The sequence below is a fragment of the Thalassophryne amazonica genome, chromosome 14, assembly GCF_902500255.1.
Source record: "Thalassophryne amazonica chromosome 14, fThaAma1.1, whole genome shotgun sequence".
Lineage (NCBI taxonomy): Eukaryota > Metazoa > Chordata > Actinopteri > Batrachoidiformes > Batrachoididae > Thalassophryne > Thalassophryne amazonica.
Window position 1 is genome coordinate 34,705,908 of NC_047116.1, and position 18,596 is coordinate 34,724,503.

The 18,596-nt window shown below is 40.0% G+C and overlaps 1 protein-coding gene across 7 annotated transcripts in view; it reads right to left on the bottom strand.

Annotated features, from left to right (window-relative positions):
• fmnl2a (formin-like 2a) overlaps positions 1–18,052 on the bottom strand; it is a 153,376-nt gene extending 135,324 nt beyond the window's left edge. For 3 of the 7 annotated variants that reach the window (XM_034185779.1, XM_034185775.1, XM_034185778.1), the window contains exon 1: positions 17,538–18,051. In XM_034185779.1, the coding sequence (XP_034041670.1) occupies positions 17,538–17,651 (114 nt within the window). In that variant the 5' untranslated portion in view covers positions 17,652–18,051. Of the gene's footprint in view, positions 1–17,537 lie in introns of all 7 variants that reach the window. The other 4 variants (XM_034185776.1, XM_034185773.1, XM_034185774.1 and 1 more) reach the window with 3 other exon arrangements.
• Positions 18,053–18,596: the final 544 nt, after the last annotated feature.

Below are 18,596 nucleotides of genomic sequence, written 5' to 3' on the forward strand. Positions count from 1 at the left end.
TTAAACCATGCTGCACCGCAAGAAGGACAGTGACGTAAGTCGGCTAAGTCTCGTGCCAATGCACCTCAGCGTGCTCCTGCAGGTGTTCCACCTGCTGTTGTGCCTAATGTTCGTGAGAACGAGTCTGAGCCAGAGGAGAGCAACGTGCAGCCAGACATCTGGCTCTCTCCGTCTCCTCCTCCTCCTTTCTGCACATTTTGAGGAGCAATCTGGAGCGAACTGTTCAGCAGCTGACGGTAGCATGAATATGGGGGTGTGTGGAGACAATTCGGCTGATTCACAACATGACAGATCATAATGTGCTGTTACGTGCAATAGCGTGCAACAGTATGTAACATTATTATTGACCGTGTGTAATTGTTCATGATAATTTGCCAGCGATGTGCCATTAATCGTAACGCATGGTAACAGGCTGCAACAGTTCCTGAGGACTCGTGAGGCCTCTGCCCCGAATCATCACATTCTTGTTCAGAGGCCAAGAACGTATACTCCGTGGCATTCAAGAAAACCTCCGCAAAGACAAACTTGGTCAAAAAAAAAAAAAAAATCACAGTACATGCACAACACTCATGTAGATGTATGTCAATAATCAGTGACAAAACTCCAGGGAAAACTTCAATCAGTTTAAGAAAGTGTCAAGAAAAAAAAAATAAGTAAACTGTCCACTTTTTCTGCATAGGTGGCAGTTATTCCAATTTTAAGAGTACACATGGACGCACGCACACAGTACCAGACGTGCAGGTTGTAGACACAAAGAGCAAAGAGATGTGCATATGTTTAATTTTAGCCTTTGCTTGATAGTGTCAACCTTAATTGGGGTAAGCGGTTGAAAATGAGTGAGTGAGTGGTAGGGTCATTATGCACGTTCCAGTATATTTGTGTCTAGGTACGTTTGGACTATGTATTAAGGGAAACAAAACAGAGCACTTTTTGTAACACATCTGTTCCCACTGTTGGTGCATTTTTCATATTTGTCCTTTTGCAGTTACAGATAAAATTCCCAAATGCAAATACACACAAATTTCCTCACACAAATTGTTAAACAGAATTTTATTTTTGGAACTGGGCGAGTGGACTCTCACAGATGCAGCAAGTACAATTTGTGTGCAAGACTAGGAAATAAGATTTTCCCAGTCTTGGGATCATTCAAGTACATCTTATTACAGTGAGACAATTAAGTATTTGATCCACTGTTGATTTTGCAAGTTTTCCCACCTACAAAGAATGGAGAGGTCTGTAATTTTTACCGTAGGTACACTTCAGCTGTGAGAGACAGAATCTAAAAACAAAATCCAGAAAGTCACATTGTATAATTTTAAATAATTCATTTCCATTTTACTGCATGAAATAAGTATTTGATCATCTACCAACCAGCAAGAATTTTGTCTCTCACAGACCTGTTAGTTTTCTTTAAGAAGCTCTCTTATTCTACACTTTTTACATGTATTAACTGCACCTGTTTGAACTATTTACCTGTATAAAAGTCACCTGTCCACACACTCAATTAATCACACTCCAACATGTCCACCATGGCCAAAACCAAAGAGCTGTCTAAGGACACCAGGGACAAAACTGTAGACCTGCACAAGGCTGGGATGGACTACAGGACAACAGGCAAGCAGCTTGGTGAGAAGACAACAACTGTTATGATTATTTATTAGAAAGTGGAAGAAACACAAGATGACCGTCAATCCTCCTCGGTCTAGGGCTCCATGTAAGATCTCATCTCATGGGATAAGAATGATTCTGAGAAAGCTCAGAACGACATGGGAGGACCTGGTCAATGACCTGAAGAGAGCTGGGACCACAGTCACAAAGATTACATCAGTAACACATGATGCTGTCATGGTTTAAAATCCTGCAGGGCAGCAAGGTCCCCCTGCTCAAGCCAGCACATGTCCAGGCCCGTTTGAAGTTCACCAGTGACCATCTGGATGATCCAGAGGAGGCATGGGAGAAGGTCATGTGGCCAGATGAGACCAAAATAGAGCTTTTTGGCATCAACTCCACTCTCCGTGTTTGGAGGATGAGAACATCCTAACCGTGAAGCATGGGGGTGGAAACATCATTTTTGGGGGTGCATTTCTGCAAAGTGGACAGGACAACTACACCATGCTGAAGGGAGGACGGATGGAGTCATGTATCCTGAGGTTTTGGCAAACAACCTCCTTCCCTCAGTAAAAGCATTGAAGATGGGTCGTGGCTGGGTCTTCCAGCATGACAATGACCCCAAACACACACCCAGGTCACCTAAGGAGTGGCTCTGTAAGAAGCATTTCAAGGTCCTGGAGTAGCCTGGCCAGTCTCCAGACGTCAACTCAACAGAAAATCTTTGGAGGGAACTGAAACTCCAAGCCTGAAAGATCTGGAGAAGATATGTATGGAGGAGTGGAACAAAATTCCTGCGGCAGTGTGTGCCAACTTTTTTTCCAAGAACTACAGCAAATGAGTGACCTCTGGAACCAAATATTAAGGTTTTTCTATTGGATAAAATACTTATTTCATGCAATAAAATACAAATTAATTATTTAAAAATCATACAATGTGATTTTCAGATATTTTTTTTTTTAGATTCTGTCTCTCACAGTTGAAGTGTACCTATGATAAAAATGACAGACCTCTCCATTTGTCCATTTGTAGGTGGGAAAACCTGCAAAATCAATCAGTGGATCAAATACTTATTTGCCTCACTGTAGGTGATAAATAGAAGAAGTTAATCTCAAGTGCAAAGATAAAGTGAAGTCCAGAAGCATGTGTTGATGCTGTGAGTTGCTGCATCCAACATTTCACAAGACTGTTTTAGGACCCCACTGGCAACTATCCATCCTCATCTCTGGAAAGAAACCAGTTATCTGCCTCTGCCACTGCCACAACCCTTGGTCTGGTCCAATTCCTGGGGTGTTCAGCACTGAGGCACCTATGTGCTGGAGCTTGTTCAGAAAGTGCATTTTTCTTCACACTGGATGCAAAAAAAAAAAAAAAAATCCATGTTGACTAAAGTCAAATAAAATTCAGCAACACCCCAAGATTCCTCAGAGAGCTGTAGTACCACAGTCATCCAGCTGTCAGCTTTACTTACTTGTCAGCAAGTGCAAAGGTCACACTCAAAACCCTCTCAAGCATTTACCCACATGTCAGTGTCTATTTGGTCAGTTCTCCACTGTCTCTGCCACCCATGTAGCAGCAAAATCATACAAACCCCAAACCCACCCCAATTGTGTAGTTGTCAAAGCTGAACCAAGAACGGCCACAGTGATTGATGCCCCAGTGGTTCCAACTCAGCTGTTCCTCCCCACAACCAAGAAGCCTGTTCAGATCCATCATCACACCCTCTGCTAGTAAGGCATGATGCCTTCAGGTGTTGCTTCTGAGAGGCTGCATGCACAGTGGCTGCTGGGTCCCATCTCTCCACAAGCAGTTCGTGCTCAGCTCTGTTACGGCTAATTGGTGAGTGAGCGTCCCGGAGCTGCCACTGAATCAAACTTCCTGCACACGCACACACACAAATGCACACACGCATATCTGGTGGTGGCCTCTTGCAGCCTGCCGGGTCTGGGTCGAGTGCCAGGCTCGGTTTGAGCTCTCCACACAGAATAAAGAGTGGCTCTGTTTCCCGGTCTGATGCACAGGACTGAGCTACTGTTCACCCTCTGCTCCACAGACAATCCTCACTGTTCAGCTTTTTAATGAAGACGAGTCAAAATGGAAAAACTAGGAGCCCTATCTTAGTTAATTCATCATACCAAGTGTACAACTACCCAGCACAGGCAGCCTTATTCAGAGTGCACTTCAGCCTGTCCATTTATGCCACCTAATCAACTAAATGGTGCCAACTCTATGAAGACTGGAGTCTGAACAGAAAAAGAGTGCTGCAGAAGTACTCCCCATCTGTGCTAAGAACATGACAGTGGAATCAATGCGTAATATGTCACATGTGTGAGCCTGCTTTAACATATTCCACATGACTGGCACAGCAAACATGGAATTAATGGAGTCAGTCATTGGGTTTGTAAATTTTCCATAAGTACCACCATAAAACCACTGCACATACAGCTCTGAAACTTTGGGTTCTGACAGATGAACGTAAGAATGAACCTCCTACTTTAGATCATATTGGCATCTTTAACATGCACAGAAACTACAACATAAAACAGAGACAGCCAAGCCCAACACATTGCTTGTGAAACCTTTGCTCAGTACAGGGACCTGGTTATCTACCAAATTACAAATACATACATCACCAAATGATTAAAGCCCTTTTCAGTAAGGTTCTCACTACCGCTCAATTAGCTGTACAAATTCAGTCATTCAATAAATAAATGTCAACTACTTTGATAGTCAATCAGTAGTTTATGCAATTTATCAAAGGGTAATTGCAACCTTTAACGAAGCTTCTCAAATGGTCATTTTCTTGGTTTCTGTATTTTTAGTCAATTTAAATATAACTTTTGTTATAATAGTTTAAGTTTTCAATAGTGAATTGCCACTCCAGAGGGTATAATTTGGGCGACCACATCAGTTCACATATACTGATGATGCATATACATGTTGATGGTAGAAAAACTGTCATACCAGTATCACCACGGTCTGTAGCGGCAGATGGTAGATGATGACATCAAACAGTCATTTTTCAGTACTGAGAAGGACAATAACTTACTTTATTGAATGATACCGAGATTTAGCATTTTGCACAGTGTGATATTAAAAAAGGAAGCTTTAGCTCTGAAAGTTGCTTAAAAAGTTAACTTTTTGTGAGGTTACAGATTAATTATTCACATGTCCCTCTTGCTGCCTTCTTTTGTTCTCATTCAAGACAAAACAACTTCAGTGTTTCTCCTTGTTGCTGTGACAGGGAGTAAAAGTTTAAAATGTTTAACTTTTGATGACAACGGCAGTTGTTGCAATGCATGTTATCATACTCACAGCCAGCTGTGGCATAATTTTCTATTGTCCTATCATTGAAAACAACGGAGCATCTAGTAGTTGACATTCTGCCACTTACAGCTGACGTGAATGTAACAAAAAGGAACCACTTGTGCGAGTGTAATTTCAGTGAAACGTCTAGATATCATCTCAGTGGCGGAAAATCTTTGACAACTTTTGTGTTGGTTTTCAACTGTCACTTATCCCTGCAAATTGTTCAAAAAGGTGTTTGTTTTTTGCTTTTGTTTTTTTTGTTGTTTTTGTTTTTTGATTAGTGATTAACAGTACAAATTAATCTGAAAATCAAAAAGATTTACTGAAAAGTCTCATGAGTTGCAGCCCCTAGGTGTATTGCGTTTTAAAAATGTTATGGTATTATACAGAGAAGTATATACAAAGTAAATGTGCCACTGGTTGAACAACAAAATGATGCCTGCAACATTATAGTGTGCATGACAGAAAAGGGAAGTTTCCTATCTTCTCAAAAATGTTTCAGAAAAGACCATGCACATATCTAATTTAACTCATTTTAGTGCAATTGACAACTGCAGAGTGACCATCCTAAACTCTCATGTTGACCTGTTGTGTAAGTAAACAGCACTAACTTACAATATGAATGCAAATGTTTCAATATGCCAACTTAAACGACTGATGTGTTTAGTCTACAGACGGGGGTTCAAATACACTGACAGCAGAAATAATAGTGGTGCATGCCGCTTCAGTAGCCTTTAAACAAAGCAGCTTATCTGTGCAGACTATTGACAAGAGGAACAACAACAAGAGCTAAGCTTATAACCCCCATATGGCATTTTAAACAAGTAGTGACTATGAACTGCTCTATGTCGCTGACAGCACTCATGAGATTCAAAAACATTAAACAAGTACAGTCCTGAAAGTAGGGTAGATGCGGGTACAATTTAATCTGATGTCAACTCCATGGTTACCTGATGGAAAGAAGCGGGCATGAGGCCTGAGCAGCATTCTTGTTCCACAGTATCATTTTCCTCCGGTGCAAAATGAAGCCTATTCACCAGAACATACATCTGACTCACCAGATTTCACAAGTTGCCTACCGGTACACATTAAAAAAAAAGAAACACCTCAATTTAAAGAACGTACTCTAAGTGATGGCTTAATTTTTCAATGCTGCATTGATTAGGTGATGTGTTCAGCGTTAATTAAGCTACACACAGTGACAGGGTGGCATTAATACGAGATAAACGTGTTAACCATCTCCTTCTCGTGGACTAATCACCTATAATATATGGTAACCACAAAAGCGGTGCAAGTTTGCAATCACGCTTCCAAGAATAACCACATTGCTAAAAGCCCACAGAAGAAGCACTAACGCTCACCACAAGCCACACAAAGCAGAGAGCAGTTCTTGGACACAGAGCAAAATACTGAAAGATTTCTGAATATAAAACTCATTCCTGCTTGTGTGTGTTGAGATCTTCCCATCACCAGCAACATATAACAAATGGGACTCTCCCACATTCCATGAAGCATAAGTACAAATGTAACTCTGGCCTTTCACGTCAAGGCATTTTACATAACATCCAAACTTTTTCTGATTTAAGGCTTTAACACTCACATTGATAATCTCCTGGCAAAAATAAATAAATAAATAAAATAAAATAAAATAAAATAAAAAAAATCAAAGCTGGGCTTGGTATTCTGTACTGGAACAGGGTTTCCTATACTTACTTTGCTCAATATATTATTGTGAAAAATAACCACCCTTTCTCTTAAGGCAGTGGCTACGGGTACGGACCCGTATCTACAGAGACCGGTGTCTTACCGACCAATCAGAATGCGCAAATATGTCTGTACCCGTAACATATGCGGCTAAAGGTCCGGCAAGGCTTCAAAACTCATCCGTGCATTGTCTGTATCTTCAATGAACCCATGGAGCTGTATATGAGAGTCCGCACTCCCAATGCTGCACACTAAACGAAAACGTCCCTTCATTTACAGCGAAATGACATCTCCTAAATGGGCAAAATATTGATGAAGTACCCGGATGTTAATGCATTTTCAATGGGGATTCGCGACTGAACACACTCAGAAAAATGCTCACAAAAAACGTGTTAAAATGCCATTTTAACCTGGATATCGAGCCAGTAAAATTAATTTACATTAAATTATGTCAGGAAAGTATTAAACTTACTCTAACACACACACATTCCCAAATATTAGTGTTGAAAGTTACACAGATCTGCGCTGTTCAAGCTGCTGAGCTGAGGCGTCCTGCTGCAGCTGCTGTGTTCAATGCAGCGCGGCTCCGTACCTTTAGCAGTCCCGCAGAAGATACGGATGTACGTACCCGTAGCCACTTCGTTCTCTTAACTAGAGTACCGCACTCACACAGCGCAAACGTCTGCCAACATTAGTTTCCAATTCCACAAATTCAGACCTTAGAAAAAAATTTCAAGGTCAAAGTCCTGTTCGAAGGGGCTTTTCATAAGCTAAAATATAATACAAACTATAGATCAAACGGGCTTTCCAATGTTAAAATCAAGTATCCGCTAAATCTGCAATACGGATTAGATGTGGATCAAACTTAGTCTATTCATTGAGAGTGACAGTTTGCACCTCATTGTTACAAATGAGAGTGATTGAGGCAGTTTTGACTGTGACATAATTAGGGCTGCAGCTATCAATGATTTTAGTAATTGAGTATTGTATCAAGTATTCTGGCGATTAATTGAGTAATCGGATAAAAAGTACTTTTCCGTTTTTAAACAACATCAATAGTCCAGGGCTCTCCCTAAGCAATAGCACAATGTCGCTGCGCCAAAGTGTTGATGTTTTACTGAAATGGTGATGAGATGTGGCTGTTTTGTTTTCTCCAACTTGTAAAAATTTAACCATTTTAAAGTTTTTATATATATATATATATATATATATATATATATATATATATATATATATATATATATATATATATATATATATATATAGGCTGGTGGGCTGGTTCCCTGCGTGATTTTTTTTATCCCTCTGTCTCTGCGATTCAGCAGGTACATTTCAGCTGCAGGTTGAACATGCAAGCCTTGCAGTCATTTTTTTTATTATTAATATTTTATTTAAGTTACCGTGTTTGTGAAGCATTGTGTGTCGCCCAAAAAAGTGAAAATTAAAAAGTGAAACACTCAGTGTGAGTCTAAGGAAAACACACAAGATGATCAGCGTGGACTGTCTTTCTCTTAAAAGGCTTTATTTTACTCTGCGTGTCATGTTGAAAAGCAGTAGCTGTCGTTGCTAATTTGATTAGCTGTTACACTCTAGTCTTCTTCTGGTTTTTTTTTTCTGGGGACATCGCAGTGCCACACACAGGCTTAGCATATGTACTACAACGTTAAACAAAGCTTCAAGGTACAGAATTTGCTTCGAACATTTTTTGTTAATCGAATTATTCGACTAATCATTTCAGCCCTAGATATAATGCAAAATGTACTCCAAATGGGCTTTTCAATATTAAATACAAATGTCCAAAAAAATCCACAATCCAGATCAGATCTGGATCAAACTTTGTCAGGGGATAGTGAGTGGCAGTCTGCACCTCACTTTCAAATAAATATGACAGTGACGGGGGTACGTTTGATTAAGATATAATGCAAAATATACATTAAATGGGGTTTTCAATGTTAAATTTAAATGACCACAATATCTGTTATACGGATCAATTCTGGATCAAACTTTGTCAGACAATAAAAGATACCATTCTACATAATACCCTCAAATATGAAAGAAAATTGATCCTTTTTGACACTTATGAATTTTTGAAAATTCCTTCAAAGTTAAAGGATAGTGATTTTTCTGGTTTTCCAAGAATTTTCCTGACTTTGACCTATGACCTTGAAAACTGAATCAACTCTTGCCTATCAGGATATGAATCCTATGTAAAAATTTCATAACAATATATGAAAAATTATGGGTTCCATGCTGTTCACAAACAAAAAAAACAGGGGTGAAAACATAACCTCCACCCAATGTTGGGTGGAGGTTATGGCATCAAAGGCCACCTTCGCCAACTTGGCACACTATCACTCAGGAATCAGTATTACCACAGGCGCACCCTTTAACACTCACCACTGTGATCTCTATGAACTGGTGAACTGGGCATCACCTCAAACCAGGCAGCTACAACTAATCTATAAAACAATGCTGGGAAAGACACCTTGTTATCTCTCAAGCTTCCTGCACATTTACAACAGCAATTACAACTTAAGATCCAGCAATTTCATTCTGCACAACAGTCCAAAAGCTTGGACTGTTTTTGGCCATTATTCTTGTTGTTTTGCTGTTGCAAATGACGAACTCACTACAAAACACACACAGTTAAGTGTTGTGGCTCCTAGCATCTCTCTGTTTTCTTTTCCTCAAAAAAAATATTCACTAAACCAACATTTGTGTCTCATATTTTAATAATTATCTATTAATTTATATGTTCTGGCACTCATTTTTATTTTGATGCATCCTGATGTAAGAATCTTATAGTGCATGGGGTTGTATTGGATGTGTCATTTTATGTGAACTGTGTGTGGGGATTTTTTTGTTTCTTTTTTGTTTTGTTTTGTTTTTTGTTAATTCCCCGACACCTCTTGGACACTTCATCGAAAATGAGAACTGGTTCTCAATTTATTTTACCTGGTTAAATAACGGTCAACTAAACACTGTGTGAAATCACTTCCATAATTAATTAGTACTTGGCATTTATTTATTTAGGCCTGGTAGGGGTTCTCAGTGGCCTGGCGACCCACTTGGCCAATAATACTGTTGGGGTAACACTGATGTTCATTTGCACACAAGAGATCATGAGACTGGCAATGCTGAGCCAAACTATGTCAAATTAAAAAAAAAACAACAGTGTAACATTAAAGCAACACGATATCTGTACTGGTGGCTTAGTGGTTAGCACTGAAGCCTCACAGCAAGAAGGTCGTGAGTTTGTTTCCTGCCCTTTCTGTGTGGAGTTTGCATGTTCTCCCATGTCTGTGTGGGTTTCCTCCCTCAATCAAAAACATGTTTATTTAGGGTCTGCTACACTGTCTGCCCTGACCAAGACAGTGTCTCTACATCTGGATTTGGTCTCTGGGTGCCAGACGGTGGCTGCCCACTGCTCGTAGTGGTTGGATTGTGTCTAACTGTAATTAGGATAAATGCAGAGGACAAATTTCGTTGTATGTACAATGGCAATAAAGGTTACATCATCATCATCTTGAAAAGTGTCTGAAATTATAAATCCGTAGAGGAGAAGCATTTGTAGACTGTCTAATTAGGAGTCTTACTTTAATCATCGCCAAACTCAATTTGTTCCAGATAGGCCAATATGATTTTTCCTTCAACAGGATTAAGCATTTGGTAGATTAATGTTTAACTCCAACCTACTGAAAAAGAAACAGGAACTGTGCCTCGTGACGGCTACTTTTTCTTCAGTCTGATCAGATGATGGAAGTCATGAGCCAAGGTCTGAAAATAAGTGCTTTCATAGTGCACAACAAGGACCATAAGTCAGATATGTTCTTAATAATAATAATAATAAAAAAAAAAAAGAATTCCAGGGGATGAGTGTGGCCACATACAGCACAGCCTTTAATCCAAAGCCTTTCCTGCTGTGATCAAGAGCTAAACTCCTGATTAAATCAATGTGGAGCAAAAGGTAAACAACACAGCTTATATTCCTTTACCCTTTCTTCTTTGAGGACACTGTATGTTGAGGCGTTTTTGGAAATTTGAATGAAATTACAAAACGTAAGCAAAAATTACAGCAGACCTTTTATGAATTAATGGTGGTAAAAACAAAAGAAAAACCTAAAACATTATGGTTGAAGAGTGTGACATCGTAAAGCTTGTCATTAGTAAATAATATCAGAAATAAATACCTCAAGCCATGTAATGGCATATTTACAAAATTAATTAGTGTTGAGCAGAGTTCAGCTGATCAGCTCTTTAGTAAAACTAACTTAGCTTTTCAGCTAACTTTGAAAACCATTAGTCAACCAAATAGCTTCCACTAAATTTAGTTCTGCTAACAGGTTTTTTCCATTAGGTTTAACTGCCAAAAACAACTGTCAACCCTAAAATTCAAATGTTTGTTCCTGTTGCAGCTTATACACAAATCAACTCATCGCATGTGTCGATTTGCTCCTCCATCTTCTCCCTCAAGAAGATGGAGGAGCAAGAAGTCAAGCCAGCATAAACACATTCATTAGATTATTATAATTATTTTCCATTTGTATTTTTTCATCTCTTAATATTTCTCATTCGTTTAATACTTTCTGTACTGTGAATAAACTAAATGTTGAATGTACGCTGCTTAATTTGATTTGTTCAATTTGTTTATGTACACCTCGATCATCATCTGATCTTGGCATACTAAAACTTTTTGGAAACACGTGTTTATACTGCAACGTATTAAAATGTCATCTCTTTAAGTCTGTTTTTCTGTGTTTTAGAGTCAAAAAACAAGTCAAAACTAAACTCATATAATAAAAGTTAGCATTAGGTTTTGCGGTTTATCGGTGTAACGTTATCACAGGTAACTTTTCAGTTACCAGATCAGCAGCTATCAAACCTAACTTTTAGGCTAAAGGTGCCTTGGCACTTGCACAAAATTTGATCCGCGCACTGGTACGCAATCTGCCGTGCCAGAGAGTAAACTCGTCAAGTCATTGTAAACCACTAAACTGTGCGTGACTTCGTGCAAGTGTGCAAAGAAAATTTTGAAATGCTCAAAATCTCTGGCATGCATTAATTATGTGAACTTCATGTGAACATTGCGCAAACAATTAAAAATACTGTGTCAGTGCGAGTCATTGTGTGAGCGCACCACAGCACAGCTCATCTGGACTATTATGACGAGATGTTAAATCTATCATAAAGATAATTTTACAGATACCATAAGAAGGAATGATAATGCAACTGTTTACCAAGCCATTACAATATAAATATTACAAATAATTACCTTTTAGTTGATTCCAAATGCGTTCACTATGTCATGAAGCGCACGAGAGAGAGCGAAAGAAAAAGCTGCAGCTGTAGAAAATTCCTCTGTGATTCTGTAAGTGATTAGAGGTGTTTTCATCAATCAAACTCTGAGAGCAAATGATTAATCTGCTACAAAGTAATTATTTTATATAACGTGGCATCCAGTGGCACAAAGCGCAGCAACCGATGGAACACAGCAGGTCGCATTAGCAAGATGAGTTGCGCGGCAGTACAGGGGTTAAATGCGTGCAAGTGTCAAAGTGCCTTAAGTTTGCCTACCACTGAAATTCACATACGACTTCCTATTCACGTTCAGGACTCACCATCTCTCTATCTGGCACCATTTAGCCATAATAATCAAATCCAGTGGTATATTTTGAAAGCCCACATATGACTTCCAATTCATAACTGTTCTCAGCTATTAGGAGCTATAAGCCGTTTAAATTTTTCATGCCATTTATTTGCACTGGGCCAAAATGTTGATCTTCGACTGTGACATTGACCTGGAAGATTATCACTAGATGGACCCATGTGCAAAACTGTTTGAAATCCCCCAAGTGGTTCTCACGGGTTGTGTTAACACTGACATGGCAACCAACCGATCCATCCTTACCTCCTGAGCAAGGTAGACTTTTAATCTTTCCACAGATTTGTCAGGTATCCACTGATGCTACACATGAAGAGCTCTAACAAGCATCTTCCTAAATATTAGCTATTCCAACCCAGGTGAGGTCCTAAGGGTTGAACACAGTGTCTTTCACCCAGGAACTCAACGGAACCACCTGCCATCAGGCACAGCTGAGACACATTAGGGTTTAAATGTCAGTAAATAACACTTAAAGCTGTGATTAGAAGACTAAATTCTAAAGCTGGAGGGTTTCCATCCAAGCAGGAGCTGAGGCATCTTACGGGAAGCACAAAGGTGGAGGAATTTCCTGATAAACAGGACACAACACTTTTCTGTAATATGGATTAGTTCTGTAAACAAACATGTGGACTTGTTTACTGATCCCTTTGTGAAAACTCTTGTCGGACAGAAAATGTAGAAAGTAGGTGAATGTGATTAAGGAGGCGGATGTTCAGATCCTTTAAAGGTGTAACGTCAAACCTCACTATCCCAAACTCAGCAGCCTCGGGCGCAGAGTGGGATTCATCAGAGGCTGACAAGCTGCAATCACACCCAAACGCCGTGACACACAGTGATCTCACTTCATAGGATTTTCAAACACGCTGAACAATCTGTCCTAATTCTACTTTGGCCAGAGACGACGGTTTTGTGCAAGATAAAGCTGCAGGTACAGACAGGTTTCCAACAAAGGGTTCACACTGTACGCCGACCTACTCGCTCAACTCAGAGGCCCTCTACTGAGCCGCTAATGTGTACGAGCTCAGTAAGCGAGGGCCCCCCCCCCCCCCCCCCCCAGTCACGTGTGACCCACATTTTTCGTCATCTCAAGTTTCACCTTCACTCACTGTTCTCCGCTTTAAGTCTTTAATCGGAAACCGGAGTGGGAATTCTCCTGATCAGCAAAAATATTGCTGTTTATGATAACGACCTGTATAATGTTTTACAGCAGACGAAGGACTCAGTCAAAGTCTTGACCAGTACCTGTGTTACCACTCTTTTTTTTTTTTTTACTTAATTTAGAATACAGACAACATGCCACAAATGCCTGTAACTCTGTTGAGACTTTATGACGTGACACAGAGCCTATTCTCATAAAGTGGCAAAGAATGCTATAAAACCAATAATGTGCTGTGTCAGGTGAGCAACGAGGACTCCTGGACTCTGGCGGCACAACTTATAGTTGCAGCGGCCTTCACCCACTTTGCCTCAATTCGGATGATGGACTGCTTCAAGTTTAGTGCACATAAACAATGTCAAATGTATATGTGTTGTCTTTAATTTTGATGTGTGCCATTATTACGGTAAACAAGTAATAATTGTGGATTAATTGCTGTATCTTGTGTCTGAGGTAATTGGAGTGTAAACATAATTGCCCTTTTTTGGGATCAATAAAGTTGTCTGAAGTCTGAAGTCCTTGAAGCAAACAATCAGATGATTAAGTACAAAATACTGATTAATATGTGCAACTAATAATTGCAATAAGTGAAACTAATAATAATATGTGCAACTAATTTTAATTGCTGGTGTATGTTACATACCACATCACACTGCATATCCTAATTATCCTTTGACCTCCACATCAGGGATGTTATTAGGACTGCTTTTTTCCATCTGCGAAATATAGTGAGGATCCCCCCCATCCGGTCTATGGCTGATGCTGAGACCCTGATTCATGCTTTTGTTTCTTCTAGATGATTGTAATGTCCTATTTTCAGGGTTACCGGAGTCCAGCATTAGAGGTCTTCAGCTGGTTCAGAACACTGCTGCCAGACTTTTGACACAAAGCAGAAGGTTTGAACATATCACACCCATTTTGGCATCTTTACACTGGATTCCTGTCTCTGTGAGAGCAGATTTTAAGGTTTTGTTATTGACATAAAGTTGTTAATGGACTGGTGCCGTCTTATCTGGAAGATCTGGTGAAACCCTACGTGCCGGCCTGGGTTTTTTTCCCCAGGGTGAAGAAGAAGTCAGTGGGTCAAAGAACTTTTTCTTATCGTGCACCCGCTCTGTGGAACGGTTTTCCCGTGACCGTGAGGCAGTCAGAGTCCATAGACATTTTTAAGTTAAGACTTAAAACCTATTTTTATTCTCTTTCTCATGAATAGCTTTTATTTGTTAATCTGTTTTATTCTTTTACTTGTGTTTTTAATTATTTATTTGAATTTTTAAATTTTTACTTATTTATTTAAAATTTTATATTGAACTGTTCTGTGTGAGGCACCCTGAGGTAGCTTTTGCTGTGATTTGGCACTTTATAAGATGATTAAATTGAAAAAAAAAAAAAAAAAAAATATATATATATATATATATATATATATATATATATATATATATATATATATACACACATACATACACACACACACATGCAAGAGCTAAACTTTTTTTTTTGTTGTTATATAAAGCTTTTGCTTCTGCCTTCATCTTTTCGGGCATATTGGTACCTTTTTACATTGCTTTTCGAATTGTGGATTACCAGTCAAGTTTTATGTTTATATATATATATATATATATATATATATATATATATATATATATATATATATATATATATATATATATAAACATAAAACTTTGGACTGGTAATCCACAATTGGACCCATCTGTACCCTAGTCCTGCTGATCTATATTGTCACAAAAACATTGAGACAGAGGCCAACAGATACCAGCGAAGAAGAATGGTATGGATACATAGCTGGACATGTGCCTTCACAAGTCCAGAAATATAGACACTCTGTACTATGCACAGCAATAAAATGATAGCAGTATGCATCGCAATAAGACAATATTAAGAGAAAATTATTTGAGAGAATGTTCGATAGTTTCACTGAAATGTGCCAAAAACTACACAACAGGAATATACAAGCTGGATTACAGGAACAGACTCCAAACATGCGCCACCCTTGCCCATATCCCTTAATTCTCAAGGTTGGTCATCCAGGCATTTAACCTCGAGAGGCAGTTTCTCAATGAAAACATTGCCAAACTCAATACAAATACATATAATTTGGTCACTTTTCAAACGGGTCAGACTCGTCAATAAAGTTAATTTAATGTACAATGGGTCATTTTAGGTCATCTTGGTGTATAAATCTCATTGTTCCAGGCAATGATAGTTGTTGGCTGGCCGTTAGAAGCAAGTTAGAGACAGTAAAAAAACGGCCGATTTCAATAGAACAGCATACAGCCCGAGCGGGTTATCATTGAGCGGCCAGTTACGGAAGTATGAATTCTCGTCTTTGGATTGGTCACTTTGCTGAAGTGACTTAGCACCGAATTTGAGACTAACAGAGGGTGTTGTGAGTGACACGAAACAGCTCCATGCTTTAACTGACAGTAAAATTGTTGATCTTTTTATGGAACTTGTATCATCATTTTGAGTATTGGCTGAAATCTTGTGTCGTAGCCACAGAACGCAAAATCATGCATGCCAATACTGGGTTAGTAGAAGTAGTGTTCAGCGGATTTTGCTAATCTGAACTGTTCCTGAATGAGACCTGGACCATATTGGAATTGTGCTACTGCACAAGACTCTCAAAAATGTGTGAAACTGTCATTTAGAAGCAGATGTATTGTTCAAATGAATATTTTATGTATTTTACCAAAATTACACCTGAATCCAGACCGTTCTAATCCTAAACCTAAATCATTTAAGATAAAAAAAAATAATTTGCCAGGCAATTCAGACAGGTTGAGAGCCTGGATAGTGGAAGCGCTTTCAGAAATGATAATCATACCCCAGTTCGCAAACCACATGGAAGAGTAGTACTGCACTTGCACTGTTAATACTACTGGCATCTGTCATTGCTGCTAAGAGTGATGTCACTAGCACGAGCCACATTCTTAACCCCGATATTGACTGAAATTAAACATTTTATAGGGAGAAATTTTTTGCCATGTTCGCCAGCACTCAGATGAACCATAGTTTACTGCTGATGTGTGCGTTTGTGTTGGAGAGGTGGGGGTAGGGACGAGACAATCTCCCGATCGAGGCCTGCATGCGCATTCCATCGATGCGCGTTTATCATTGTGCGCAGAGGATTCCCCACAAAGATTGCTTTTTTCATTATCTCGCTGGGGTATTTCCCATGGAATTCCTTGTAATGACATAGGCAGGAAGTTCCTCTTTGACCTCGTTTTTGTCTGGTTCAATTCTGCCGTTTCTTTCATGTACTTCGTTCGTGCTGAAAATTTTGCTCAACTTTACCAAGCGTAAAAACCACGATAGCCTTTACAGCACTCATTCAAAAGGTAAGTAGCCCTAAAATATAATATTCTGTCGACATAATGATGAAGTTTCATGACAATCCGATATTGAGAATGTGGTTTGTGAGAACGCGAAAATGACTGCGTAATTGATAGATAGGGAAAAATATACAGATTTTTTTTTAGACTAAAATTACCATAACTTCCTTATTTCTTAACCAGTCTTGACAATCTTGGTGTCACTTTCTTTGTTTTTTCATGCTCTATCAATTGCATCTGTAAAAATAACAATTTATGGACTTTTTTTTTGTCTCGTCCCTACCAGTGGGGGGCGCCAGCCCACCCCCTGGATCAGCCCCTGAACACAGGTGACTACACAACGATAATTACACCAAGAGAGAAGCTGCAGTTATGTGCTTTGGAGATTATTTGGTACTTTAAAGAAGAAATTTCAACTAAAAGCATGTACAAAAGTTGGTCGTAAATGAATTAAATTTCCCGCAGTATAAACAGAGTGTTAACTCACGACGGAATGTATGTGTGTGTGTGTGTGTGTGTGTGTGTGTGTGTGTGTGTGTGTGTGTGTGTGTGTGTGTGTGTGTGTGTGTGTGTGACGTACGACAGATAGATGAAAATGACCTCCGGCGTGTACTTTTTAGAAAAAGTGGTGACTGTTTAGAGAAGAATAGGAGAGTCCCGTGCGTGGACACACGCGCGCACAGCTGTCCCAGGACGCCGAGGCGTGGAGGGAACAAAGAGAAGACAAATGGCCACGGTGACTTACCAGAACGAGAGCAAATCTTTCCTCCAGTTCGCTCTGCTCGGGCATGGGCAGCTTCAGGGGCATGTGGTGCCCTCTGAAGTCGGCGTGCTGCTCCATGCTGTCCGCGTTCCCCATGTTTGCGCCAACAAGTCCAACTTTTTTTTTCCCTGCGCGTGCACTTCACAGATGTCCGCAAACAATCTGCGCACGTCCTCCTGCTTGCTGTCGGCGTTTATCCGCTCTTCTTGGACACTTCTTCTTTTGAACGCAGCCTCCGTTGAGGCATTTTCACGGACCTGGTGGAAAGTTGACTCAGTCCGGTCTTATCCGTATCTTGCATAATTTCGGCTCCACTCCCACTCGGTAGTAATGACGACGTGCGTGATTCACGACAAGCTGCTTTTGCTCTTAATCCCTTCAGTGCTGAGCAGCTAGTTAAGGAGGGAGGGGGTCCCGGTCCACGCACGGGCTCATCCCTCAGACCGACAATGAGCCCTTTTTTTTCTTTCTTTTTCAGGGACAAACCTCCCTCTTTCTTGGGGCGTAGCTCCCAGCAGCCGTCGCTAAGGAGATGAGACTTTTCTGTGTTGCATTGTGGTACTTTGAGTCCACAGAAACTAAAAGCTTGACGCACAAACCGAGGCCCACGGCTAAACGCCCTAAGGGCCAAAAAAGATTAAAGGTTCAAGTAGGGGAGGCCAGGTACATACACAAAATGTGTTTGCTTCACTGTGTTGCCAGATTCCCTCAGAAAAAAACAAGCGACCATCCTCTGAAAACAAGCAAGCAGTAAGCGCTGGTGTGTCGCAGACCAAACGGTCCCCCCTAAAAATTGGTCCGCCTTGCCTCCACTGCGCATGCGTCATTTCGAAGCGTCAACAGCTCCTCTGAGAGAGTCTCTTCTCCCAAAGCAATCAAATGGGTGAATCCCAGACAGCAAATGGATCTAGGCCGGATGTAGTCCAACATGGCCCAATCCTGAAAACAGATCCGGTCCAGACAATTTTTGCACCCTGGCCCAGATCTGGCACGGCTCCACTTTACAGTTCTGGAACAGATCCGGACCAGATCTGAACTGGA